The sequence below is a fragment of the Antechinus flavipes genome, chromosome 1 (genome assembly GCF_016432865.1).
Source record: "Antechinus flavipes isolate AdamAnt ecotype Samford, QLD, Australia chromosome 1, AdamAnt_v2, whole genome shotgun sequence".
NCBI lineage: Eukaryota > Metazoa > Chordata > Mammalia > Dasyuromorphia > Dasyuridae > Antechinus > Antechinus flavipes.
In genome coordinates, this window is record NC_067398.1 from 402,298,576 (window position 1) to 402,320,133 (window position 21,558).

At 35.3% G+C, this 21,558-nt stretch overlaps 1 protein-coding gene across 2 annotated transcripts in view; it reads left to right on the forward strand.

The window, feature by feature from the left end:
- TRIO (trio Rho guanine nucleotide exchange factor) overlaps positions 1-21,558 on the forward strand; it is a 485,555-nt gene that overhangs the window by 338,180 nt on the left and 125,817 nt on the right. For both annotated transcript variants that reach the window (XM_051969858.1, XM_051969859.1), the window contains 7 exons: positions 913-1,027; positions 2,866-2,981; positions 7,281-7,403; positions 18,930-19,124; positions 19,251-19,366; positions 20,001-20,067; positions 20,642-20,751. In XM_051969858.1, the coding sequence (XP_051825818.1) occupies positions 913-1,027; positions 2,866-2,981; positions 7,281-7,403; positions 18,930-19,124; positions 19,251-19,366; positions 20,001-20,067; positions 20,642-20,751 (842 nt within the window). The remainder of the gene's footprint in view (positions 1-912; positions 1,028-2,865; positions 2,982-7,280; positions 7,404-18,929; positions 19,125-19,250; positions 19,367-20,000; positions 20,068-20,641; positions 20,752-21,558) is intronic.

A 21,558-nucleotide genomic window follows, 5' to 3' on the forward strand; every position in this document is an offset into this window, starting at 1 on the left:
TTTATTCCTGGATTGAGGGCACTGAGCCATTGCTTCCAGGGGAAAAGGTAACATCTTATGTAGCAAAATGCTTATGTAGCTTAAAATACCTTCCTCTGATAATTAAATCTTGTTTAGAACTAGAAACTTACCAAGCTGTAATGCATATATAGGTAACAAAAAATCATTTTGTTTTGAAGTGACTAGTCATTCAGCATCTCTAGAAAATAAGCACTAAGGAATTTACACAGGCCAGGACTTAAAAGCTTAGAAATGTTCTGCATCAGATAAATATGTAAGCTATTAAGACTTATATTCTCTACTAAATGTGATTTTGGCATTACTCGTGTAAGGGCTGCATGGGATGTAGTAGCAAGAACTCTTAATGTGTTGGGTTAAAAAAAAAAAAAAGTAAGTTCAGGTCCTCCCTTTGATCCTAATCTTGTTGCCTTAGAAAAACTATTGTTACTTTATCACTTTCCTAAACTATTCTGAGATTACTGATGATCCCCTGTATTTGCAGGGGAAATTTCTAAATCAGAAATTCCCATTATCCAAGGAATAGATCCCAATCAGGATTTCTAAAATTCTAAATTTAAAATTCAAAAATTTAAGAATTCTGTTGACTGGTTAGTGAAAAAATTAATTTTATGTGATACCAGTACAAAGGTATGCAATACTCTTATTCTACTGCTATTTTGTTGCATTGGCTATTATGTAAGTGAACTGAGGTAATTGGTGTTTATTTAGAATAGAAATTGTTATATCTGTATGTTTTTAAAACTAGTTGGGATGAGAAGTATGTATAAATTGTATAGGTGTATGCTAAGATTTATATAAGAGTGAGATGAAGTTGTCTTTGTATTCAGGTGGTAACCCTATATAAGTTTCCATAATATACTAGTACTCACAGACCATCTATTTTTTTCATAGGCTTGCACACTTGCTCGAAGGAATGCTGATGTTTTCTTGAAATACCTACACAGGAATAGTGTAAATATGCCAGGGATGGTGACCCACATCAAAGCTCCTGAACAACAAGTGAAAAGTGAGTACCTTAGAGCAAAGCTTCTTAAACTTTGGCACCTTATAGAATCATGTAACCGAATGGGGGTCACTTAATCATGATTATTATAAATAAATGTTTGATTTATATATCTATTTTATACACTTTAATACCTAGGGTCACATAAAAATTTCTTGGACAAAAAAGGGTTGCCAGTGGAAAAAGTTTAAGAAGCCCTGCTTTAAGAGCAGCCCCTTTATACATTAGCAATGCTGATCGTATCTGTATTTGCCTAACTTACCCTTTGAACACAAGTCAGGAAGGACTCTACAAATGGAAGTTACGTGCTTGTTTTTGAACTAAAGCAAGGGAAGACACTCCGTAAAATTGCATTATAATATGTTGTAGGGAAGCTTTTTAAAACCATCTTCATTTCATATTCATTTAGCTCTCTTTTCAGTCAGTCAACAAGCATTTATAAAGTACTGATTTTTTGCAGAGAATTCTCTTGGTTGCTAACACTCATACAAAATTTTAAATGAGACTTGAATTCTACCTTCAAGGTAATTAGCTAATCTTTTATATATAGGAAATAAATTACACAATAAATTAGCACAAAATTTCTAAGTTTATAATAGCTTTGTTAAGTTAGGAGGCAGGTAACATAGAATATTATCACAAAATAAATTCATTCGAATTGTTGAGACATGGTGGAGTGGAAACAGATACATTAAAAATAATTGAGCTTGGGAAGAATAAGAGCTTTGAACTGAGTTTGCTCTAAAGAAAATATATTGTTTTCACAATATATAAAAAATAGCTACCCAGGGAAATAAACTGATCAAACTATTATAAAATGGTAGGATAATATAATAGAATGAAAGCTGACCCTAAACCCATCAATATCTGTGTGATCTTGGACATGAAAACAAGGTGCTATCTCAAAGGAAAGGCCCATAGTTTTTCCTTTTTCTATATCCTTGCCACTCAGCACAGTACCTGGTACACAGAAAGTGCTTTAAAAAATATTTGTTAACTTACTTTTCAGTGCTGTAGGTAACTCTGGAGATTACAAATTTCAGAAAAGTAACAGATCTGCATTAGTAAAGAGAATTGCCTTGCCTGGGAATTCCCAATAATAAAAAAGTCTCAGGGTCTATTCCTAATGAATCTCTGACAGCTAAATAATTTTTTGTTTTCTAATTTTAATCATGAAATTTAGTTAAACAGTTTGTTACAGGTACAATTACAGCCCTCATTTTAATTTGAACTTCATAAATTGGACCAATTTCCCTGAAGTCCTTGTGTTCTTTACCTGAACAAGTTTAGTCACTTTAAGTCTGGATTATCACAATTATATCATATGTCAGAGAATAAATTGGGAGTAGTGAGACTCACCATACTTTTTGAGACCACTGGAGAAAGGAATAATGGAATTTTAGTTTTTCTCTGTATGTGGCAGAATTTACATGTCTTAACGTTAAAAGGAAAATGAAAAATTTTAAATTCATGCTTATTGAAACATATTGTATGGGTAGCTAGATGCCACAATATAGCATTGGTTTTAGAGTCAGAAAAATTTGTTTACATCTCTTGAGCTCCATCTGGCCTCAAACAAGCTATGTGATCCTGAGCAAGATATTTAAGCTCTGTTTGCCTTGGTGTCCTCAACTATAAAATGGGTATAGTATTTACCTCAGATTGTTGTTGGGAAGATCAAATGAGATAATATTTCCAAAATACATAGGAGAGTTCCTGGCACCAAGTAGGTAATATATAAATGCTTATTCCCTTCCTTTGTCTCCCTTAAAGGTAGTAAATTATTTTATTCCTCTTATTTATGACAAATACTAAAGATTGAATTGTGTTTATCTTTTCAGATATTTTGAATGAACTCTTCCAACGGGAAAACAGGGTATTGCACTACTGGACCATGAGAAAGAGAAGATTAGACCAGTGCCAGCAGTATGTGGTTTTTGAAAGAAGTGCCAAACAGGTCAGACATGATCCCTGAATGCAGTCAATTCTGTACACTTAGGCCTTTTCATATCTCTTTATCTTCTCCATAGACTCTTCCCTTTAAAATTGATTTTAAAAATTAATCAACACTTTGACTGAATCACAACTCTGCAAACTGGATTCAGGAATCATGAATTGCTGAGTTGTAGTTCAGACTTTATCATTCAAGTGTCCTGACCATCAGCCAAAAAAGTCACTCAAATTCACTTTGCCTCTTTTTGAACTTTGGGAATACAGCTATATAGTTATGTTAACTTTTGAACGTTTGTGATTGGGATAATTAGCTTTATAATGAATATTATATAGTTCAGTGAATCTGTAATCTCATTAATGTGGTCCTCCTTCGATTGTTGTGGATTATAACCCATCCATGCTTACCTTTATTAATCCACTATTAAGGATCTCCCTAACAGACTACAAATCTTCCTCTACATCAAGGATTCTTAACCAGTAATCCACAGACTCCCCAAGCAGTCCATGGATAGAGTTCAGGGATCTGTGAAGTTAGTCAGAAAAAAAAAATGTCTTTATTTTAATTCTCTCTAATTGAAATTTAGCATTTCCATCTATATGAATGTAGAGGAACAAATTTTATTCTGAGAAGGGATCCATAGACCAGTGATTTAAGAACTCAACTTCTTAACATTCAGACTGTCTTACCTTTTTTGTTGCTTTTGTAATGTGACTGACCTTTCTCCTTTTTCAGGGATACATTTCTTGCATTGATGTGTCATATTTTCAAGCCAGACCTTTGTTCTTAAGATAAGGTGAACTGAAAACCTGTTGAATCAAACAGCAATTTCTGTTTATCACGGGATATCTCAAATAATTAAATAGGATTTAAATAGCCTGAAAGGTGACCTGGTATAACAAAGAGAGGAAAACATGGACTCTAATTCTGGCTCTGTCACACAATAGTTACGTGAACCTTAACAATTCACTTATCATTAACATGTTCTAGACAGATCCTTAATGATGATGATGATGATGTAGTATTTATAAAGCTCTTTGTTGTGTTGTTGTTGGTCAGTCCTTTTCGGTCCTGTCCTACTCTTTGTGACCTCTTTTTAGGTGTTTTCTTGTGCACAAATAGTATCGTGGTTTGCCATTTCCTTTTTTAATTAATTTTATAAGTGAGGGAACTGAGGTAAACAGGTTAAAGTGACTTTTCCAGGGTCACACATCTAGGAAGGATCTGAGATCATATGACTCCAGGTTGACACTCTAGCTACTAAACCACCTAGCTGCCAGTTATAAAGCACTTTGAGGTTTACAACCTCAAATTATTATATTACAAGTATTATCTCATTCTATCCTGATAACAGCCCTGGGAAGTAAATACAATTATTATCCCCATTTTACAGATTAAAAAAAAACCTGAGGTGAAATTAATTGACTTGTTTTGTTATCACACCACTAAGTAAGCAAGACTGAATTTGAACTTAGGTTTTTGGGATTCCAGTCAGTACCTCTCTCCACTGTGCTATGTAACTGCCTCAAGACTAAATTGCAATGACGGTTCAACCAATATTGGTTGTGGGAGTTTCTTCATTAGAAGTCCCATATACCAGTGAAAACCAAGACCTAGGTCCTGTCCCTGTTCTTGTATTTGCTACTGTGGTTTGTGGATAATGCTATTGTTGTTTTATTTTGTTTTGTTTTTTTAATTACTTTTATAAAAGGAAGTGCAGTACCATGGCTAGAGTACTAAGCCTGCATGCAAGAGTCTTAGGTTCAAGCCCCACCTGGCATATTGCAGGGCACCGACCTTAGCAAGATACTTAACCTTCTTTTGGCCTCCTTAGGACATAGTCCTTAAAAACCAAGGATTTGTGATGAGCTGTGCTAGTAGCTAGTAATTAGTAGTCTGGCTAGCATGAGGCCAGAAATCAACTAGTATGTGGGAAAGACAGGACTTGAATCCAGAATTTCCTTTCTCTGAGGTCTATATTTTTACTTCACTGTAGGCCTCTTACCTCTCAGCCTATTTAAATCTCATTTACAGATTAAAGATTTCTTGTGATAACTAGAAAGTGCTGTAAACATTTACACTCTGATGGAATTACAGGTCTTTTCTACTTAACTCAGATTTCAGCTTCTGAGTCAGTTCTGCAATCGCTTTTTTGAGAGCTCAGCTGCTATTAAACATATTTACATAATTTTTGATTAACATAAATAACCACAGATGTGTGAAAGAAACATTTATTAAGTGTCTATCCTGTGCCAAGTACTGTGCTAAGCTCTGTAGCTACAAATAAGAAAAAATAAGAAAGAAAAAGCCCACCCTCAAAGGTGCTTACAATTTAATGGAAAGCTAACACACAAAAGGTAGTGGGAAGCAGGGAAGGTACCAACTCCAGACAGGTGAGAAATGAAGAGCTGTTTGGAGCTGATATTCCTCCTTCAGTGGAGATTTCAGAGGTCTTGGCCCCACCTTCCAATCAAAGCAACAGAGGGCACCGATGAGGGAACTTGCTTAAACTAATGGAATTTTTCATAATGGAGCCAAATAATGAATTTCCTGTGACTTAGTGGAAACATTGGAAATGTCCCAAAGTAGGGCAGTGGGATAACAAGTGACCACAATAAGGCCCTCTATTCAGATCCCTAACAAGTATAACGTGTAAACCCCCCAAGATGATCTTGCAAGGTTTCAGGGATCAAAATTTGTATCCTTTGGGCAGAACATCTGCAGGTAAGGAGATGATACACAATGTGGATGGAGGAAAGGGAAAGAAAAAAATATATTTTGATTTGATAAAAGAGGCCATTCTCTCTCTCATTTTATATTTAGCTTTAATAACTGCTCAGGGGTTGCCTCAGTCAAACTGAGACCTGTCTCCTTTGACATCTAAGGCTATCTCCAGTCGTTTCTATCTGTATCTGGCCACTGGACCCAGATGGCTCTGAAGGGGAAAGTGAGGCAGTGATGTTGCCTAGCCCTCCCTCACTGAAATCAAATTCACTTACATGTCATGACATCACCTCCCTAACATTATGGTCCTCTTCAAGAATGAAGGACAAACAGCAATAGAACATTCAACTGTCATACTTTTTTTTTTCCTAAGAAAATCTGATGATAAAATGAGAAACATTCCATGTGATTTATGCTTAATACCACAGAATAATCTCAGGAATGTAATCTATATATTGATAACTGATAGCAGAAAATTGGCCTAAGAGTCAAATTTCATTTTAAAGTTGTCATTTTAAAATTTTAATGGTGGTAAACCAAAGGCCATCATTGTTAATGGGAGTTAGCTCACAGAGAAATGATCTCTGGGCCTTTATTGACTTTGGTTGGGCTTGAATTTTTGCACATAATATCAGTGTCAACATTGTCAATATTTATATATGTTGGATCATGATTAAAGGATACTCTTGGCTGCCCTATGAAATCTTAATTCGGTAGTATTGCCATGATCACTTTATTTTGATGATATTTACTTCAATTGAAATTTGACAAACTCTGAGAATTATCTAAGAATAGCTAGAATTTTTAGGTAACACTTGGGTTTGCAAATTGTTTTTGTATTTTACCTCAGAACTGCACCAAAAGGTAGGTATTGTTTTTACAAATGAGAAAACAGAAGCAATGACTAAATGACTCGCTTAAGTTCACAAACCTAGTAAAGGAGCTGCATCTTTGTTCTGCTGAGTTGTTTTAGTAATAGATTTATTCAGAAAGCATGTACCATCTTCTCCATGTCCCCTTTTCTAACTCTATGATAACAGGGAAAAGAATTGCACAGGAAATTTAGGCAAGCCCTTTTTTACTCCTTCTTCATGCTGTGTAATATAGCAAAGAAAAATCATTAGTTTTGTATTAGAAGAGTAGGAGGCACCTGCTTTCTTTTTGAAATTAATACATCCCATTGAGACCCTGAAGCTTTGATAGGATTTTAACATTGAATGTGTAGGATTTTCAATGAGTGGAGAAACTAGAGCTACCTCTCATCCCCACTTCCTTTTGCTCCCTATTTTACAGAAAGATTTTAACAGTAGGTTTCCTTTATTGTACCTTCAAGGTTACAGTTATAAGGGTTTGGAGTTGTTGTTACACAAAGCACACAGCCATAATTTCATTTTTAGCATTGGTGACTTTTTCTGACTATTTGGCTATGGCTTCAGAAGCTTTTAGTACATTAGGGAATGTTTCATGGTGAGTACCAGACAGTAATTTCTCATGTTAGTAAAGAGAGTTATCTTAGCTTCCATTGTAAAACTTTCTACCTCATTTTTAAAAACTCTTTTCTCTTGTATTTTTCTGTTGTAGGCTCTAGAATGGATCCATGATAATGGAGAGTTTTATTTGTCTACACACACTTCCACTGGTTCCAGTATACAGCACACTCAAGAACTGCTGAAAGAACACGAAGAGTTTCAGATTACTGCAAAGGTAAATTAAAATTAATAATACATCTGAATCTGATTGCTTCTTGATCCTCTTTGATCTTTGTAAAATGATCCCAAAACAACAAAGATATGAGTGTGACTAAATATTAGAGAGAAGTGCAGCTTTAAAAACATTGAAGCCAGTTATTTCCATGTTGAGTTAAGTAGGTTGTTTTATATATAAATACAATAACATGATAGAGTTAAATTCTATCCAGAGCCTTTTCCTGCTTTTCTTTCTCTTTCTTCTGCTATTTTCTCATTCCACTTTCCCTCTTCCTTGCTGTTGTTCCTCCTGTTGCTTGACCTTTTCCTCTTGCTATTCCTTTTTACTGTTTTCTTCCTTTACCAAATTGTTTCCTGAGTTCCCATTGTATGTACTGTATCCTATGAAGTGTTAAAAGCTTTGGTGCACTCATGAAGCCATTTTACTAATGTTCTTCCTGTCCTATATGTACTTATACAATAGGACTACACTGATTCTGTGCACTCTCTTTGGCACTTCATTTACTATTGCAGTATCCCTTATTTATCAGATTTGTAAAATTTATAGCTTACTTAGAGCTATCAGTCACTTGTAACTCACAAAATAATTCTTCATTAGCTCTTTGTAATTCTTAAAATATTCTCTTAAATATGAGTTATTGTTGAAATTTGAATTATTCTTTACCTGGTAGTTGATAATAGAATCAATCCATATTCAAGCATGCTGGGTATCTTTATGTTTGTTTGTATATCTGTGTCCCTTGGATAATGTAATACTATGATGAGAACAGTCATTCAATAAAAAGACCTGAGTCTTATTTCTACCTCTGGATTATGTGAATCCTCACATGTAAATTGGAGTAATCCTATTCATATTACTATTTCCTGGAAGGGTTATCTGTGCTTTTGCTAAAAAGAACAGCAGGATGGAAAATCACTAATCTTAGAAAACTAAGTTTTGAGTTGTAACTGTTATTTGTAAACTGTAATACTTAGAAGTTCAGATAGAGAATAATTTCCTTCTCTGTAAAGGAGAAATAACTATTATTGCACTACTTCCCTAATAGGGTTTTTTTCTTAATCAGATGTATGTCTTTACCATAAAGTTTTAGTAATTGAAATTCCACAACATGCACAGACATATACATTTTAACTGAATTAATGTGACTGAATTTTTAAAAACGTACCCAATCTTATAACTCCAATTAGCATACCATCTTCATAGCTATCACTTTGAGAGGCCATAAACTTTTTCTAATAATAGTCATTGTTGCTTAGAACATTTTGGGGCTTCATAGTGTCACAGACCTTAGAGGCTATCCAATGCAGCCCTGTCATTTTGCAAATGATAGAAGCTGAGTCCAGGAGAGGGTGAGTGATTTTCTGAAGTTCACATACCTAGTGATGGATAGATTCCTCTTTTGTATTTGTTTGTCACACTATTTTTTGAAAAACCTCAATTTTGGCAAGTTTTTGTGGTTTGAGGGTCAGTTTGATTTTTGAAAAAAGCCACAAAGCTATCTTAAACCAAATCTATTGAATAAAATAAATGATTGATTGTTAGAGTTCAAATGTTGGAGTTTGTTCTCAGAGGACAGCCGGTTTAGAGGCTTAGAGCCCTTCGGATGTCTCCAAATCCAAAGGTTCTGTCCTTCAGCCTCTGCCTCTGCCTTCTTCTGCCTCCAACAGAGATGGAAGATCTCTCTTATCTCCTTCTGGGGAGCCCAGCACCAACTTGCCGCGGAGAGAGGGCTTCTGGCGTAGCTCCACTGAAGTCCGTCAAAAGTGTTCTCTGCAGCAGAGTCGTTTCTCTCGAGTCTAGCGCGATCAGCCAGCCAAGAGGAAAAAATGTGTTCTGCCATAGATCCTTCATCGCTGGCTTTTTATCTGCCTCTTCTGAGAGAATGGGATTATGGGTTTTCTCCCATAGTGCTCTCTGGCCCAATGACTTTAAGGGAGGTGTGAACTCTCTTGAAGTTAGAAAGTGTACTTTGTGAAGCTAGCATACTTGTGGAGTCCAATGAGTAAAGGTGGGAACACAAGCCTTGTCTTGATTAGTTCTACTTAGTACCTTGTTTCAGGTTCTGGCCAAAACAACTTCTTGTAAGATTAGATCAACTCTAATTACTTAGCAGTTAGTAAGGATTCCAACATCTCCCCCTTTCTTTTGTTTTAAAACATAGGGGGTTTCTGAGGGGGTACACATAAATCCATCAATATGGGCCAGAACTTTGTAACAGATATACATGGTATACATAAATCCATCAATATGGGAGGCATTATACATAATTTACATGAGCACATAGCAATATAACACAGGCTAGTAGTAATGTAACAAATAACAAGAATCAATCTGAAAATTTACACATGTCCATAAGTCCTAGAAACAGTCCAATAGGATTCCATTGTCCATTAGTTCATGTGCCAGGAATCTAATAATTCTTGTGAGCACAATCAGCAACAGAACCACCCGATATTTCTTGGGTCTTCTCCTTTGTTTCAAGGGTCTGCTCCATCTTTCTGCGATGGACAAGGCGAATGCGGCTCGTAGGCACCCATCTGATTCCTTCTCCACCTGTAGAGATGCAAGCAAATCCTCTCCCCCAAGCAGTTAGTCTATCTGGTCCCTTCCATTCACCACTTTCTGGGTCTCTCCACATCACCTGGCGATTATCTAAAGATAGTGGAGCTGCTCGCACTGGACACTGCTCTTCTGGTGGGTTATAAAACCTGTCTGCTGGAGCCAATGCATCTTTATCAAAGATTAAAAAATTAATGGTATAGAGAACTAAATTTAGAAGTTCTCTAGGGTTACCCGTGGCTCCTCCTTTCTTTTGTTTTTGGAGGAGTGTCTTAATGTCTCTGTTTCTTCTTTCTACTATTGCTTGACCTTGAGGATTGAAGGGTATGCCAGTAGTGTGTAGAATCTTATACTGTGCACAAAAGTGTTCAAAATGTTTGGAGGTATATGCCGGTCCATTATCTGTTTTTATTTCTTGTGGCACACCCATAATTGCGAATGCTTGAATGAGGAATTCAGTGACCACTCGGGCTGTCTCTTTTGCTGCTGGTATGGCAAAAGTGAATCCTGAAAAGGTGTCTACCACAACGTGGATAAAAGACAGACGACCAAAAGATTTATAATGAGTCACATCCATTTGCCAGATTTCATTGGGTCTCAAACCACGAGGGTTCTTCCCTGGAGGCAGTGTAGGAGCGTGGAAGGGAAGGCAAGCTGTACAGCTTTTCACTATGCTCCTAGCTTCTTCTTTTGTAATCCCAAACTGTAAACGCAAAGCTCGAGCAGCCTGATGGTATTTAGAATGGGATTCCTGGGCCTCCTGAAATAAAGGCGTACTGGCCAACATAGTTAAAAGGCTATCTGCCTTTGAATTTCCATCAAAAATAGGACCTGGAAGTCCACTATGTGAATGGACATGCAGGATATAAATCTTTCCTGGATGCTTTCTCACTTGCTCTTGAAGTTCCTTAAAGAGCTGATATATATTAGAAGCTGCAAATTTTATTTGGGCTGTGGCAATTCTTTGTACCACACCTACTGAATAGGCTGAATCAGATATTATATTTATGTCGCCTGGGTAATAAGTGAGAGCTAGCATGATCGCATATAATTCGTTCTGCTGAGTGGACTGAAAAGGAGTTCTGACTACAAATGTTAGAGTTCAAATGTTGGAGTTTGTTCTCAGAGGACAGCCGGTTTAGAGGCTTAGAGCCCTTCGGATGTCTCCAAATCCAAAGGTTCTGTCCTTCAGCCTCTGCCTCTGCCTTCTTCTGCCTCCAACAGAGATGGAAGATCTCTCTTATCTCCTTCTGGGGAGCCCAGCACCAACTTGCCGCGGAGAGAGGGCTTCTGGCGTAGCTCCACTGAAGTCCGTCAAAAGTGTTCTCTGCAGCAGAGTCGTTTCTCTCGAGTCTAGCGCGATCAGCCAGCCAAGAGGAAAAAATGTGTTCTGCCATAGATCCTTCATCGCTGGCTTTTTATCTGCCTCTTCTGAGAGAATGGGATTATGGGTTTTCTCCCATAGTGCTCTCTGGCCCAATGACTTTAAGGGAGGTGTGAACTCTCTTGAAGTTAGAAAGTGTACTTTGTGAAGCTAGCATACTTGTGGAGTCCAATGAGTAAAGGTGGGAACACAAGCCTTGTCTTGATTAGTTCTACTTAGTACCTTGTTTCAGGTTCTGGCCAAAACAACTTCTTGTAAGATTAGATCAACTCTAATTACTTAGCAGTTAGTAAGGATTCCAACAATTGATTTATTGTACTAATGTCAAGGACAAAAATGTGACTAAAAATATTGAGGTTGGTATTTTTAAATGACTTGTATTTGAAATGGTTCTGAAGGCAAATCCCAAATAGAGGGTCTCTCCCTGAATAGCCTGTTAGGAAACTATTTTGAAGAAAATGAATCATTCTTTAAGTCCTCATGTCTATTAAGATGTCAGGTTTTTTTCCCCCCCCTTAGGTGTTTTTTTTTTTTTTTTTTTTTAAGTAGTCATACCATTCAAGTCATTCAACATGCATGTATTCAACCCTTCCCCTTTCTATCACATACCAGGAACTATGTGATAACTGCTTATTGAATGAATCCACAAATGAATGTGTATATGTTATTCTATGTATTTTTTTAAATTTGTCATACCAAGCAGCTTTTGTTTCTCTTTTATTTGCCTTTCCTTTGTGTGCTATTGTTTCAGAATCTATCACAAACCTCAGTGGTGGACATCTATATCTTTTTTCTATCCACATTTTGTTATTGCCAACAGTTTATTTAAATATTAAATTAATCCTTTTCCCTTTAGTAGTTTTAAATTTGCAGATACTTTAAAAAACTACTCTTTCTGTAGTACTGTTGAGATTTACAAAGTGTTTCTCCCTCAATGACCTTATGAAGTAAGTGATATAGGTTTTATCATCCTCATTTTACAGATGAACAAAGTGAGTTTTAAGCTAATTGAGTGACTTAATCATCACACAAGTTGAAGTGTCAGATCAGTCTCCTAAGTCCATTTTTCTTCCCACTGCATTGGGCTGCCTCCTAAATTAAAGTCCCTAAATTTATCCTTTTGTCCTCCTCTAGTTGTAATTATTGGAAACCAAAGAAATATTTGTATATGTGGTGTTTTTTTAAGACATCATGAGACAAGGTATCTACTTATTTGGTATTTGAGATTTTTTATTGCCTTGATATATAAAGTCTCTCCTCCCATTTGGTTCCTCAGATAATACCAGTTTTTTCTGCGTTGTGCTGCTAAGGAACTGATGGATTTCAAAATATTATGAAAAGAATATTCTTCATCAATCAATTGTTTTTCATCTTCTTTTTTCTCTTTTCCTTGTAATGATAAAGAAAAAAATCTACTTTGTGTTTTGTGGGTGGGTAATTTTTATTTGGCTGAATTTCTTATATTGAATGGAGTAGTAATTGTCCTTGTGTACTGCTGTATTCTCCTTATTCAGTCACTTTCTGCATGTCAGTCAATATTTTTTAACATTGGTAGGTCAACAGACTCTCTGATCTATGATTCTCATTCAATTTATATAGATTTAGATAGCATTTATGATTTCTGTGCTAATGAAATATAGAATATAAAACTGAGACATAATCTTTAAATAGATTCGTCCCCTGAATTCATGATACCTGAGTGAGTGATAGTAGAAAATCCATGGGAACCATCATCTACTTTTCCAAAGGATTTGTACTTTATCCCAAGATTTGGACTTCATCTCCCACTTGTATGAATTTCTCCTTTGGGCTATATTATTTATTTATTGACTAAAAAAGGAAAGAGAAAAAGGAAGAGGCATGGAGTTTCTATGCTTTGCCATCAAGTCAGTGGGTTGTCTATAAAGTGTCATGAAGTAAGGGTGAGAGAAGAGGACAAGTATGAGTGATCCTACTGTTAGCTTCCACTTCATCTGGATAGAGCCTAACTTTCTATTATATTTTGTCACTTTTAATCTTCCTCAATTAAATTAATTAACCAATAATTCCCTTAATTAATTTTGAGAAAATTTTTTTATGAAATGAAACTTATTTACTTCTATAAAAATGAATTTCCCTACAAATATCAGACATTTAATTTGTAATTTTATATAATTACTATCCACACTTACATGTATATATAAATGCATATATATATTTTCATTTTGAAGAGATATTATTTATCAAACGTGCATTCAAATCAATACAATATACCCATCATGTATGCTCAATTTTTTAGCATTCTGTTAAAATGGAGTATGTGCCTCGAAGTTTAGGTGTGATACACATGTTATATAATATAAGTGTGTGTGTGTGTGTGTGTGTGTGTGTGTGTGTGTCTATGTATTTGCCTGTACAATGTACAGATAAGCTATATACACAATTTATGATGCACATATACAAGGCACATGATAATGTAAACTTTTTGAGGCCAGGAATGGTTTCATTTTTGTCTTTTTATCTGCAAAATCTAATATAGTGCCTTGCACATAGTAGACAATTAATGCTTAGGAAATTGAACTGGATTGGTAGTATTTTGTTCACATATTTGATTATTATTACCTAATTCTTCTAACTTCTAGATTCTGAAATGTTCATTACACTTTTTTGGTCCTTCCCTGTAGTAAGCCACTCTGAGGTCAGTCAAATTTTGCTACAATAATTAATTCATATTTATTAAACACTTAACAGAATTACCTCTTTGAAGAATTTAGGGAAAAAACTTTAGAAGATGAGAAAAAAAAATTTTAAGATAATTTTTTTTTGCAATTCTTTGCCTTCACTCTTGTCTAGTAGAGACAATAATATATTTTACATGGATGATAAACAGGCTTTTGAGAATTACAAAATACTATGAGATCAGATAAGGTAAATCCCTAAGAGTTGAACATTAAATAATCAAATCATATTTCTATAGTGCTTACAAGGTTCACAAAACATTTTTCCTTGTGAGGTAGGTAGTAAAAATATTATCTTCATTTTGTATACAAAGACACTGAGACTTAAATGAAAGCTTCACAGAAGAGATGCTCATGTGAGCTGATGTAGGGAATGGAGGATGTTACTGATAAAGGGAACAAAGGAGAAGAACCAGAAGTTGGAATCCCTATCTTGCCTGCAATACCCTGATTGGTACAGAAACTTTCACCTTCTTGGTTTTTCTGAAGTAGGATAATTTTCCCCTCCTTAGGTAGCTACTACATTCCCAGGGACTTATCATATTTGTGCCAAACTTTAGTGCAATTCTTCTTGTGTTAACCCTGCTGCAGCTCAGATTTTCTGAACTCAAGTGATCCCCTAGCTTCAGTTTCTTCATGTATCAGGTAGAAAAGTATATTCCACTAACTAAATGCTTCTGTCTTTCCTGCTTGCTTTGCTCAAAATTGCAATAGAAAGTCCCTATATCAAACCATGACAGATTCTCCCTCTCTTTCTCTCACTCTCACTCTCTGTATCTCTCTGTTTCTGTCTTTGTCTCTCTGTCTCTTTTTCTGTATATAGATAAATGGATATACAAAAGATACCTTTTTTACAAGATGAGGTTACTGACAAAATGAAGTGATAAACACCAGGAGTGGTAAATATGAAATAGGTTCAGGAGAGCAGTAGAAACAATATTAGAGTTAGCAAGAAAAGGGGTTTAACAATAAAAATGATAAGTTTCCTAGTGGAACTCACAATTCAAGAGAAAGAGAATACTTCATGAGGTGGGAATAGGCTATTGGCTGGCAGACTAACTCCAAAAGAGGTCAGCAAGGAAAGGGGTTTACATCCTTGACTTGTGGATTAACACTAAAAAGGATTTAGCATCCTAAAAGAGATAGTTATAACAAGGAGAAAAGACATCATGAGGCAATAGAGGGGATGATGGTGAGAAGAAAGAAATTATGAAGCAGGAAATTATAACAGGATAAAATGGTATTTTAGCCAAATTCAATATATTTCAACAAATATTGAATATTACTGTTTAAGGCACTAACTTATCTGATCTTCTCTAGGCCTACAATTCTGATTGCTTTATTATCCATGCTCAAAATCTCAAACTTTTCCTTGACTCTTCCTTCCCCCTCACACGTTTAAACAGTTGCCAAATTCTTTTATTTCTAATTGAATTTTTATCTCTTTTTTCATTTATTAGCTGAGGCTCTCATCAACCTATTATCTGCACTATTCAAGTGACTTCCCAAAGGATCTCTCAGCATTTAGGTTTTGTCCTCTCTGGTCCATCCAGTATATTTCTGCTAGATTAATCTTTTTAAAAATCACATTACCTCCCCACCTACAAACATTCAATGAGTCCATCATTGCTTACTATCCAGTCACTAGGAATGAGATTGCCAAGCAACAGCAAAGGCCCCACTGTAATTATGTGTCATAAATGTTATTATAGAAGAAATCATTTCATTCATATTTCATATAGTGATTCTCAGGAATGACATCCAAGTACTTGGGTGATAGGAAAAATGCAGATTAGGAGTTCAGCAGTTTAGAAAGACAGGAATGCTGGGAGAGATTGTTAAGGAACAGTTCAATTCCCCGAGAATCTCCACAGCTGTGGATCATAGCATCTGAAGGAGCTGCAAGGCAGCCTTTGCTGACACAGGTGTTGCAGACTGGGAACGAGATAAACTGGAGGCAGAGGGAAGAGGAGAGAGGTCAGACACCGCCACTGCCTCTCAGTCTCCTTGTATCATCCTCTCACAAGAGGAGATCCATTCTGGGTTGGATCTCCAAGCAGCCACTGTCAGGTGGCTCCCATGTATTTCAGCAGCTCTCCCATGTATTCAAATAAGAGATCATTTATATATGGCATCTAAAGCTATAAACTTATAATTTAATGAAGTTATTTTATTTGATGACTTCCAAAAACATGATTGGGTAGATACTATTTCTGTTTTATAGATAAGGAAATTGAAACACATGAAACTTGTCCATGTTTTTATAACTACTAAGAATCAGGATGGATTTGACCAGATCTCTCCAGTTAATGTCTAGGCTTTTTTCAGTTATACCATGCAGCCTTTTTAGGATGGTGGCTAGTGACTTATTACTGTGGTAAATGGTGGATGATGCCAGAGTGGAAAAGATAGATAGATTTTTAAAAGTTAGAGCAGTGTCAAAGATCATAATAAGGACAAAAGAAGAAATTTATTATTGTGAGGAATGAGAGTTGGACACATTGCAGATTATGGCTATGTGTGTTACTTCAAATGTAGGGATCTTAGAGGTAATTTCCTCCTCAAGGAGTAAACTGATCTTCTAATAACTCATTATTTATTCCTTATTTTACTTTGTATTATCCTGTGTTACATGCCATATAGCTCCTTTCCAATAGAATGTAAACCCCTTAAAGAGGAGAGAATTATTTTTTATAAGAATGCCCAGAACATGTTCAGAGATAGCAGATGATCACATTTGTCTAGAATATAAAATAAATATTCTCTAAGATTATTTGTAGAATGGTTGGAGCTCTTCACTGGTAGAGAGAGTTTCTTCACTGAGAGTTTTCTGTGCCAGTGAAGTCACAGATCCCAATCTCTACTCTTATTCTCATTCCATCTAAAACAAAATAGACTACTTAAGGAGGAATATGAAATAATTTTCACTTCCATTCTATGCCTCCCCTATGCTCTCTCTATATATCGTCTTTTATTTGAAAACCAACAATATTATCCGCTAGTAGCATCTTCTCATTCTTGCCTTAATTTCCAGAATGCTCTTCCTTATCTTCAGTGACTTTAACAATTAAATTAAAGTTTTTCATCCAATATCCTGCCATCACTCTAAGTGATTTTAGTATCTGCATAGTCAGCACTTAATAGATTTTTTTGAGTGAGATTGGTCATATTTCCATATTCTGAGTTTTGTTTTTGCATACTTATTATTTGAGATGTCAGCACTCATAAGATGCCTTTTAAAAAGCATCTACCATCCCAATAAAGTAACATTTATGATATACTAGAGAAGAGAGCCAAATGCTGGGAGACTTGTAAGCCATTTTGTTCTTGCTAGATATATGTTTAATATTTAAAAAAGAAAACACTTTAAAGGCTTCTCAGTGAATGTAGGATCAAATCCCTTTATTTTCTAAGTGAAGAAGATAATTTTCCTTGTGGATTTAGAACTCTGACCTACATCCCAGGATTTGCTTACTTTCAATGCATTTTTCACTTGCCAGTTCTAAAAGATAATGTAGTCAAAATTTGACTAGAAATTATGCCCAACAGTAGAATGTGTGCAGATAGAATGTCTAATTTTACTGATTGAAAATAGCAATGGGAGTTTCATAATGTCAATAAATGAAATAGATTTATCAGAACAACATTCTGAGTAGATTCAATTTTGTGAACTTACTGCCCCAAATTTAATAGTATCATAGATTAGAACCAGAATTGACCATAGTTCATCAAGTCCATCTCTTGTCATTGCACAGATTAGGAGACTGAGGCCCAGAGAAAATAAATGACCTGCTCGAGATACACAACAGTGTCAAACTAAGATCTTGATTCCATAGCCACAGTTTTCCTAATACACCACACTCCTTCTGAAATTTAACTGTGTATATTTGGGTACCAGTAAATGGATTACAGGTTTGGAAAGGAGTTAATCTAACCCTTTCATTTTACATATGAAGAAACTGGGACCCTTAGGGGCTAAGTAATTTTGCTGAAGATCATGCAGATAGAAGAAGTATTTGAAACCCTTGTAACTGTCTCTAGAGCTAATGTCCCTTCCATTAGAGTACTTTATAAACTATTTCTGTTTCAGTGAATCATGGTATATTTCTACATTTATGTCACCAAGATATTTACATTGCAAAGAGTAGATAAGAAAAAAAGCTTTTTTGAGATAATTTCTAACAGGTGAGCCAATTTTGATTCAGGTCCATTGTGAATTGAGAAAAGGGAGGATAAGGACCTGGTGTGATGCACAAAGTAACTTTAACCCTTAGTTTTCCCTACTATGTCCACAGTACCACAACAGAGGGAAGAAAAGGTACATAATTCCTACTCATCCCTTCCCCCCAACCCTAGGAGACTACATAGAATATTCATGCATGAAATCACTGAAGGCTGCTGTTGTCAAATCACATGGAATCAGCTACATATAAGTATGCATCTTCATTTAAAGGAGTAAGCAGAGTCAGCTGTGGATTGATTACTGGAGTATTTGAATTTAGAATTGAGGTTTTTAAGGAGGAATGCAGTATTTAAAAGGGAGGATAATAATGAAGACTATTGATACTAAAACATATTGTTGAAGAAGACAATAGAACTTTCTTTTAATGTCTAAAAAAGGAAATCACATGCTTATTAATACAGAATGAATGAGAGTAGTCCTGTTTGGAGCCACGGATTGATGTCACTCTCCAGGTCCTCTATGATTTCATTCTAAGTTCTCACCAAAAGCAGTCATTTTCATTTTTAAAGAAGCAAATTGTAGATAACTAGCCATTATATTTCAGATTTCTGGCATTTGAGTTGAATTTGCTTCACAATACTTTCCTGGTTTTTGTTTTTTATTTTTTTGTTTTTTCACAGCAAACCAAAGAGAGAGTGAAGCTGTTGATACAGCTGGCTGATGGCTTTTGTGAAAAGGGGCATGCCCATGCAGCAGAGATTAAAAAATGTGTCACTGCTGTGGATAAAAGGTACAGAGATTTCTCTCTGCGGATGGAAAAATATAGGACTTCTTTGGAAAAGGCTCTGGGGATCTCATCAGATTCCAATAAATCGGTAAGTTTACCTCTGCAGAGTGAATAAATCAAGTATATTCTACTTAATGACCCCTTTGCTGGTTAAATAACCCAGCTCATCTTCTCTTTTTCCCCAACTCTACTGGGCTCCCCTTTTTTCACACAGAGTAAAAGCCTTCAGTTGGATATAATCCCAGCCAGTGTCCCAGGATCAGAAGTCAAACTGCGAGATGCTGCTCATGAACTTAATGAAGAAAAGCGAAAATCTGCTCGAAGAAAAGAGTAAGGCATTTGCAGATTTAACCTTAGTCCTTCATACAGAGAATGAAGCTTGTTATCTAATATATGTGTGTTCTGAAATTAGGTGCCACAGTTTTCTTTGATTTTCACATACAATCATTCTACCTATCTTTTTACCTAGTTCAGAACTAGTATAATTTTCCCTCTCACTTGTCTATCCCCTTTTTAGTTGGGTGTTGACAACTCTTTTTTTGGTTATTTTGAAACTATCATATTATAACTTAGCTGTAGAATTAAGCTATTCAAACAAAGATAAATTATAGGCATAAAGTGCAAAGAGTTGACCTTTTAGAAAATGAATAACATCAAATTTTTTTTAAAAAAAAGAATTTCTCCTTTAATTTTCTTTAGTAATTTTAGTCTTACATCTTTATTTTTCTCTGAAGTGATAGGTGAAATCTCCTACAGATCTGTCTTTCCTTGGTGACCACACACACACACACAATCTTTTCAAATTTGAATTTATTATGTAGTATATATGTCATATGTACCACATTGATGTTTAAACTATTAATAATGTTCTTTTTATTGATATTAGCAAAAGAGAAAAGACTGTATTAAATATCGTTACCTATTTAAGTTATTTTGAGTAATATATCCTCTTGTTCACTTTAAGGTTTATAATGGCTGAATTAATTCAGACTGAAAAGGCTTATGTAAGAGACCTTCGGGAATGTATGGATGTAAGTTTTTTTTTTTGTTATTTTTTGGTTTTGTTTTTGTTTGAATTAGTAACTTTTATTAATTCCAGTCATTTAGATTCTTCAGAGACCTTATGAGCAATAATTCATGACTGCCCCCTTCTGTGAAAGGTTTAAATTTGTTTGAGGGTTCAATAGACATGATACAGCATTAATTATTTCATTCTGTTTATCACATGGCTGACTGGCTGACATCCTTTTTTGCATAGAATTTTTGAGCCATTTCATGAAATTTGACCAGTAATTATAATGGGTAAATAACATTAGGCAGTGGCTGTTATACCATATGATCACTTCTTATAGTATGATGCATATTAATTCTGGTATTCTGATGCTATTACAGAAAGCTTCAGAGTGAGAGTTATAGCCACCATGTTCAGTGGAAATAACCAATTTAAGAACTTCTTTTAAAAATCTGGCCTTTTAAAAATTACCATCTTAACTTTTGTTTCTCTTTGCACATTAGTAATAAGTAGTAATTTAAGTGTCAAAAATAGCTGCTTCTTGGTAATATGATATCTTTGGATATAATCTATTTATTTCCCTTCCCTTTCAGACATATTTATGGGAAATGACCAGCGGTGTTGAGGAGATTCCACCTGGCATTGTAAATAAAGAACATATTATCTTCGGAAACATGCAGGAAATCTATGAGTTTCATAATAAGTAAGTGACTTTAATCTTTGAAAAACATGTTATTTTTGAAATTAAGATACTTCTCTGGAGGTTTCCCTTAAAAAACAGAAATTTTATCTGTGTTTAGCATTTATTTCAATAGCTTCTGTTTCATCTAACTGCACATCACTAACTGCATAACAAATCCATACCTTCAGATTAACTGCAGTTCATGCATTTGTTTTCACTGTGATGGAAACTAGGGAAATATCTGAATAGAAAGCCCAGTAGCTCCTTTCTTCTCAGTGAGCAACAGTGACTGGTTAACTTTATTAGGTTGAAGTAGGGAATGCTATAGCTGGACCAAGCTCTCCATCAGTTTGGCTGCCACTCATAATTTCCTTTTAGATAATAGGCATGAAGAAGCAGCTGATAGGAGGGCTTTTTTCCCATCATTCTTCCTAGCTGAAAAAAGTGGATGCACTTCCTCTAAATGCCCTATGTGCCAAGCACTTGCAATTGCAAGGCAGAAAATGTCACTGGAATTATAAATACAGTACTATGAGGATTCTGGAGGTATAGGAGATAACATTTGTGGGGACCAGCAAAGGTTTTATGAAGGAAGGAAATTTTGAACTGAACTTTTAAACTGGGTATTATGTCAGCAGGTCAGGTGCTGTAGAAGAGGACAGAAAGAAATAACATGATCAAAATTGAGACAACAAAAAATATAGGATTTATTTAAGAAAGAATGAGTAGGGTTGATTAGGTTATTGAGAGAGGAATGAAAGGTAAGGTTGAGAATAAAGTATGAAAATAAAGGTTGGGCAAAAGTATGGATATTTTGAATATTCTGTT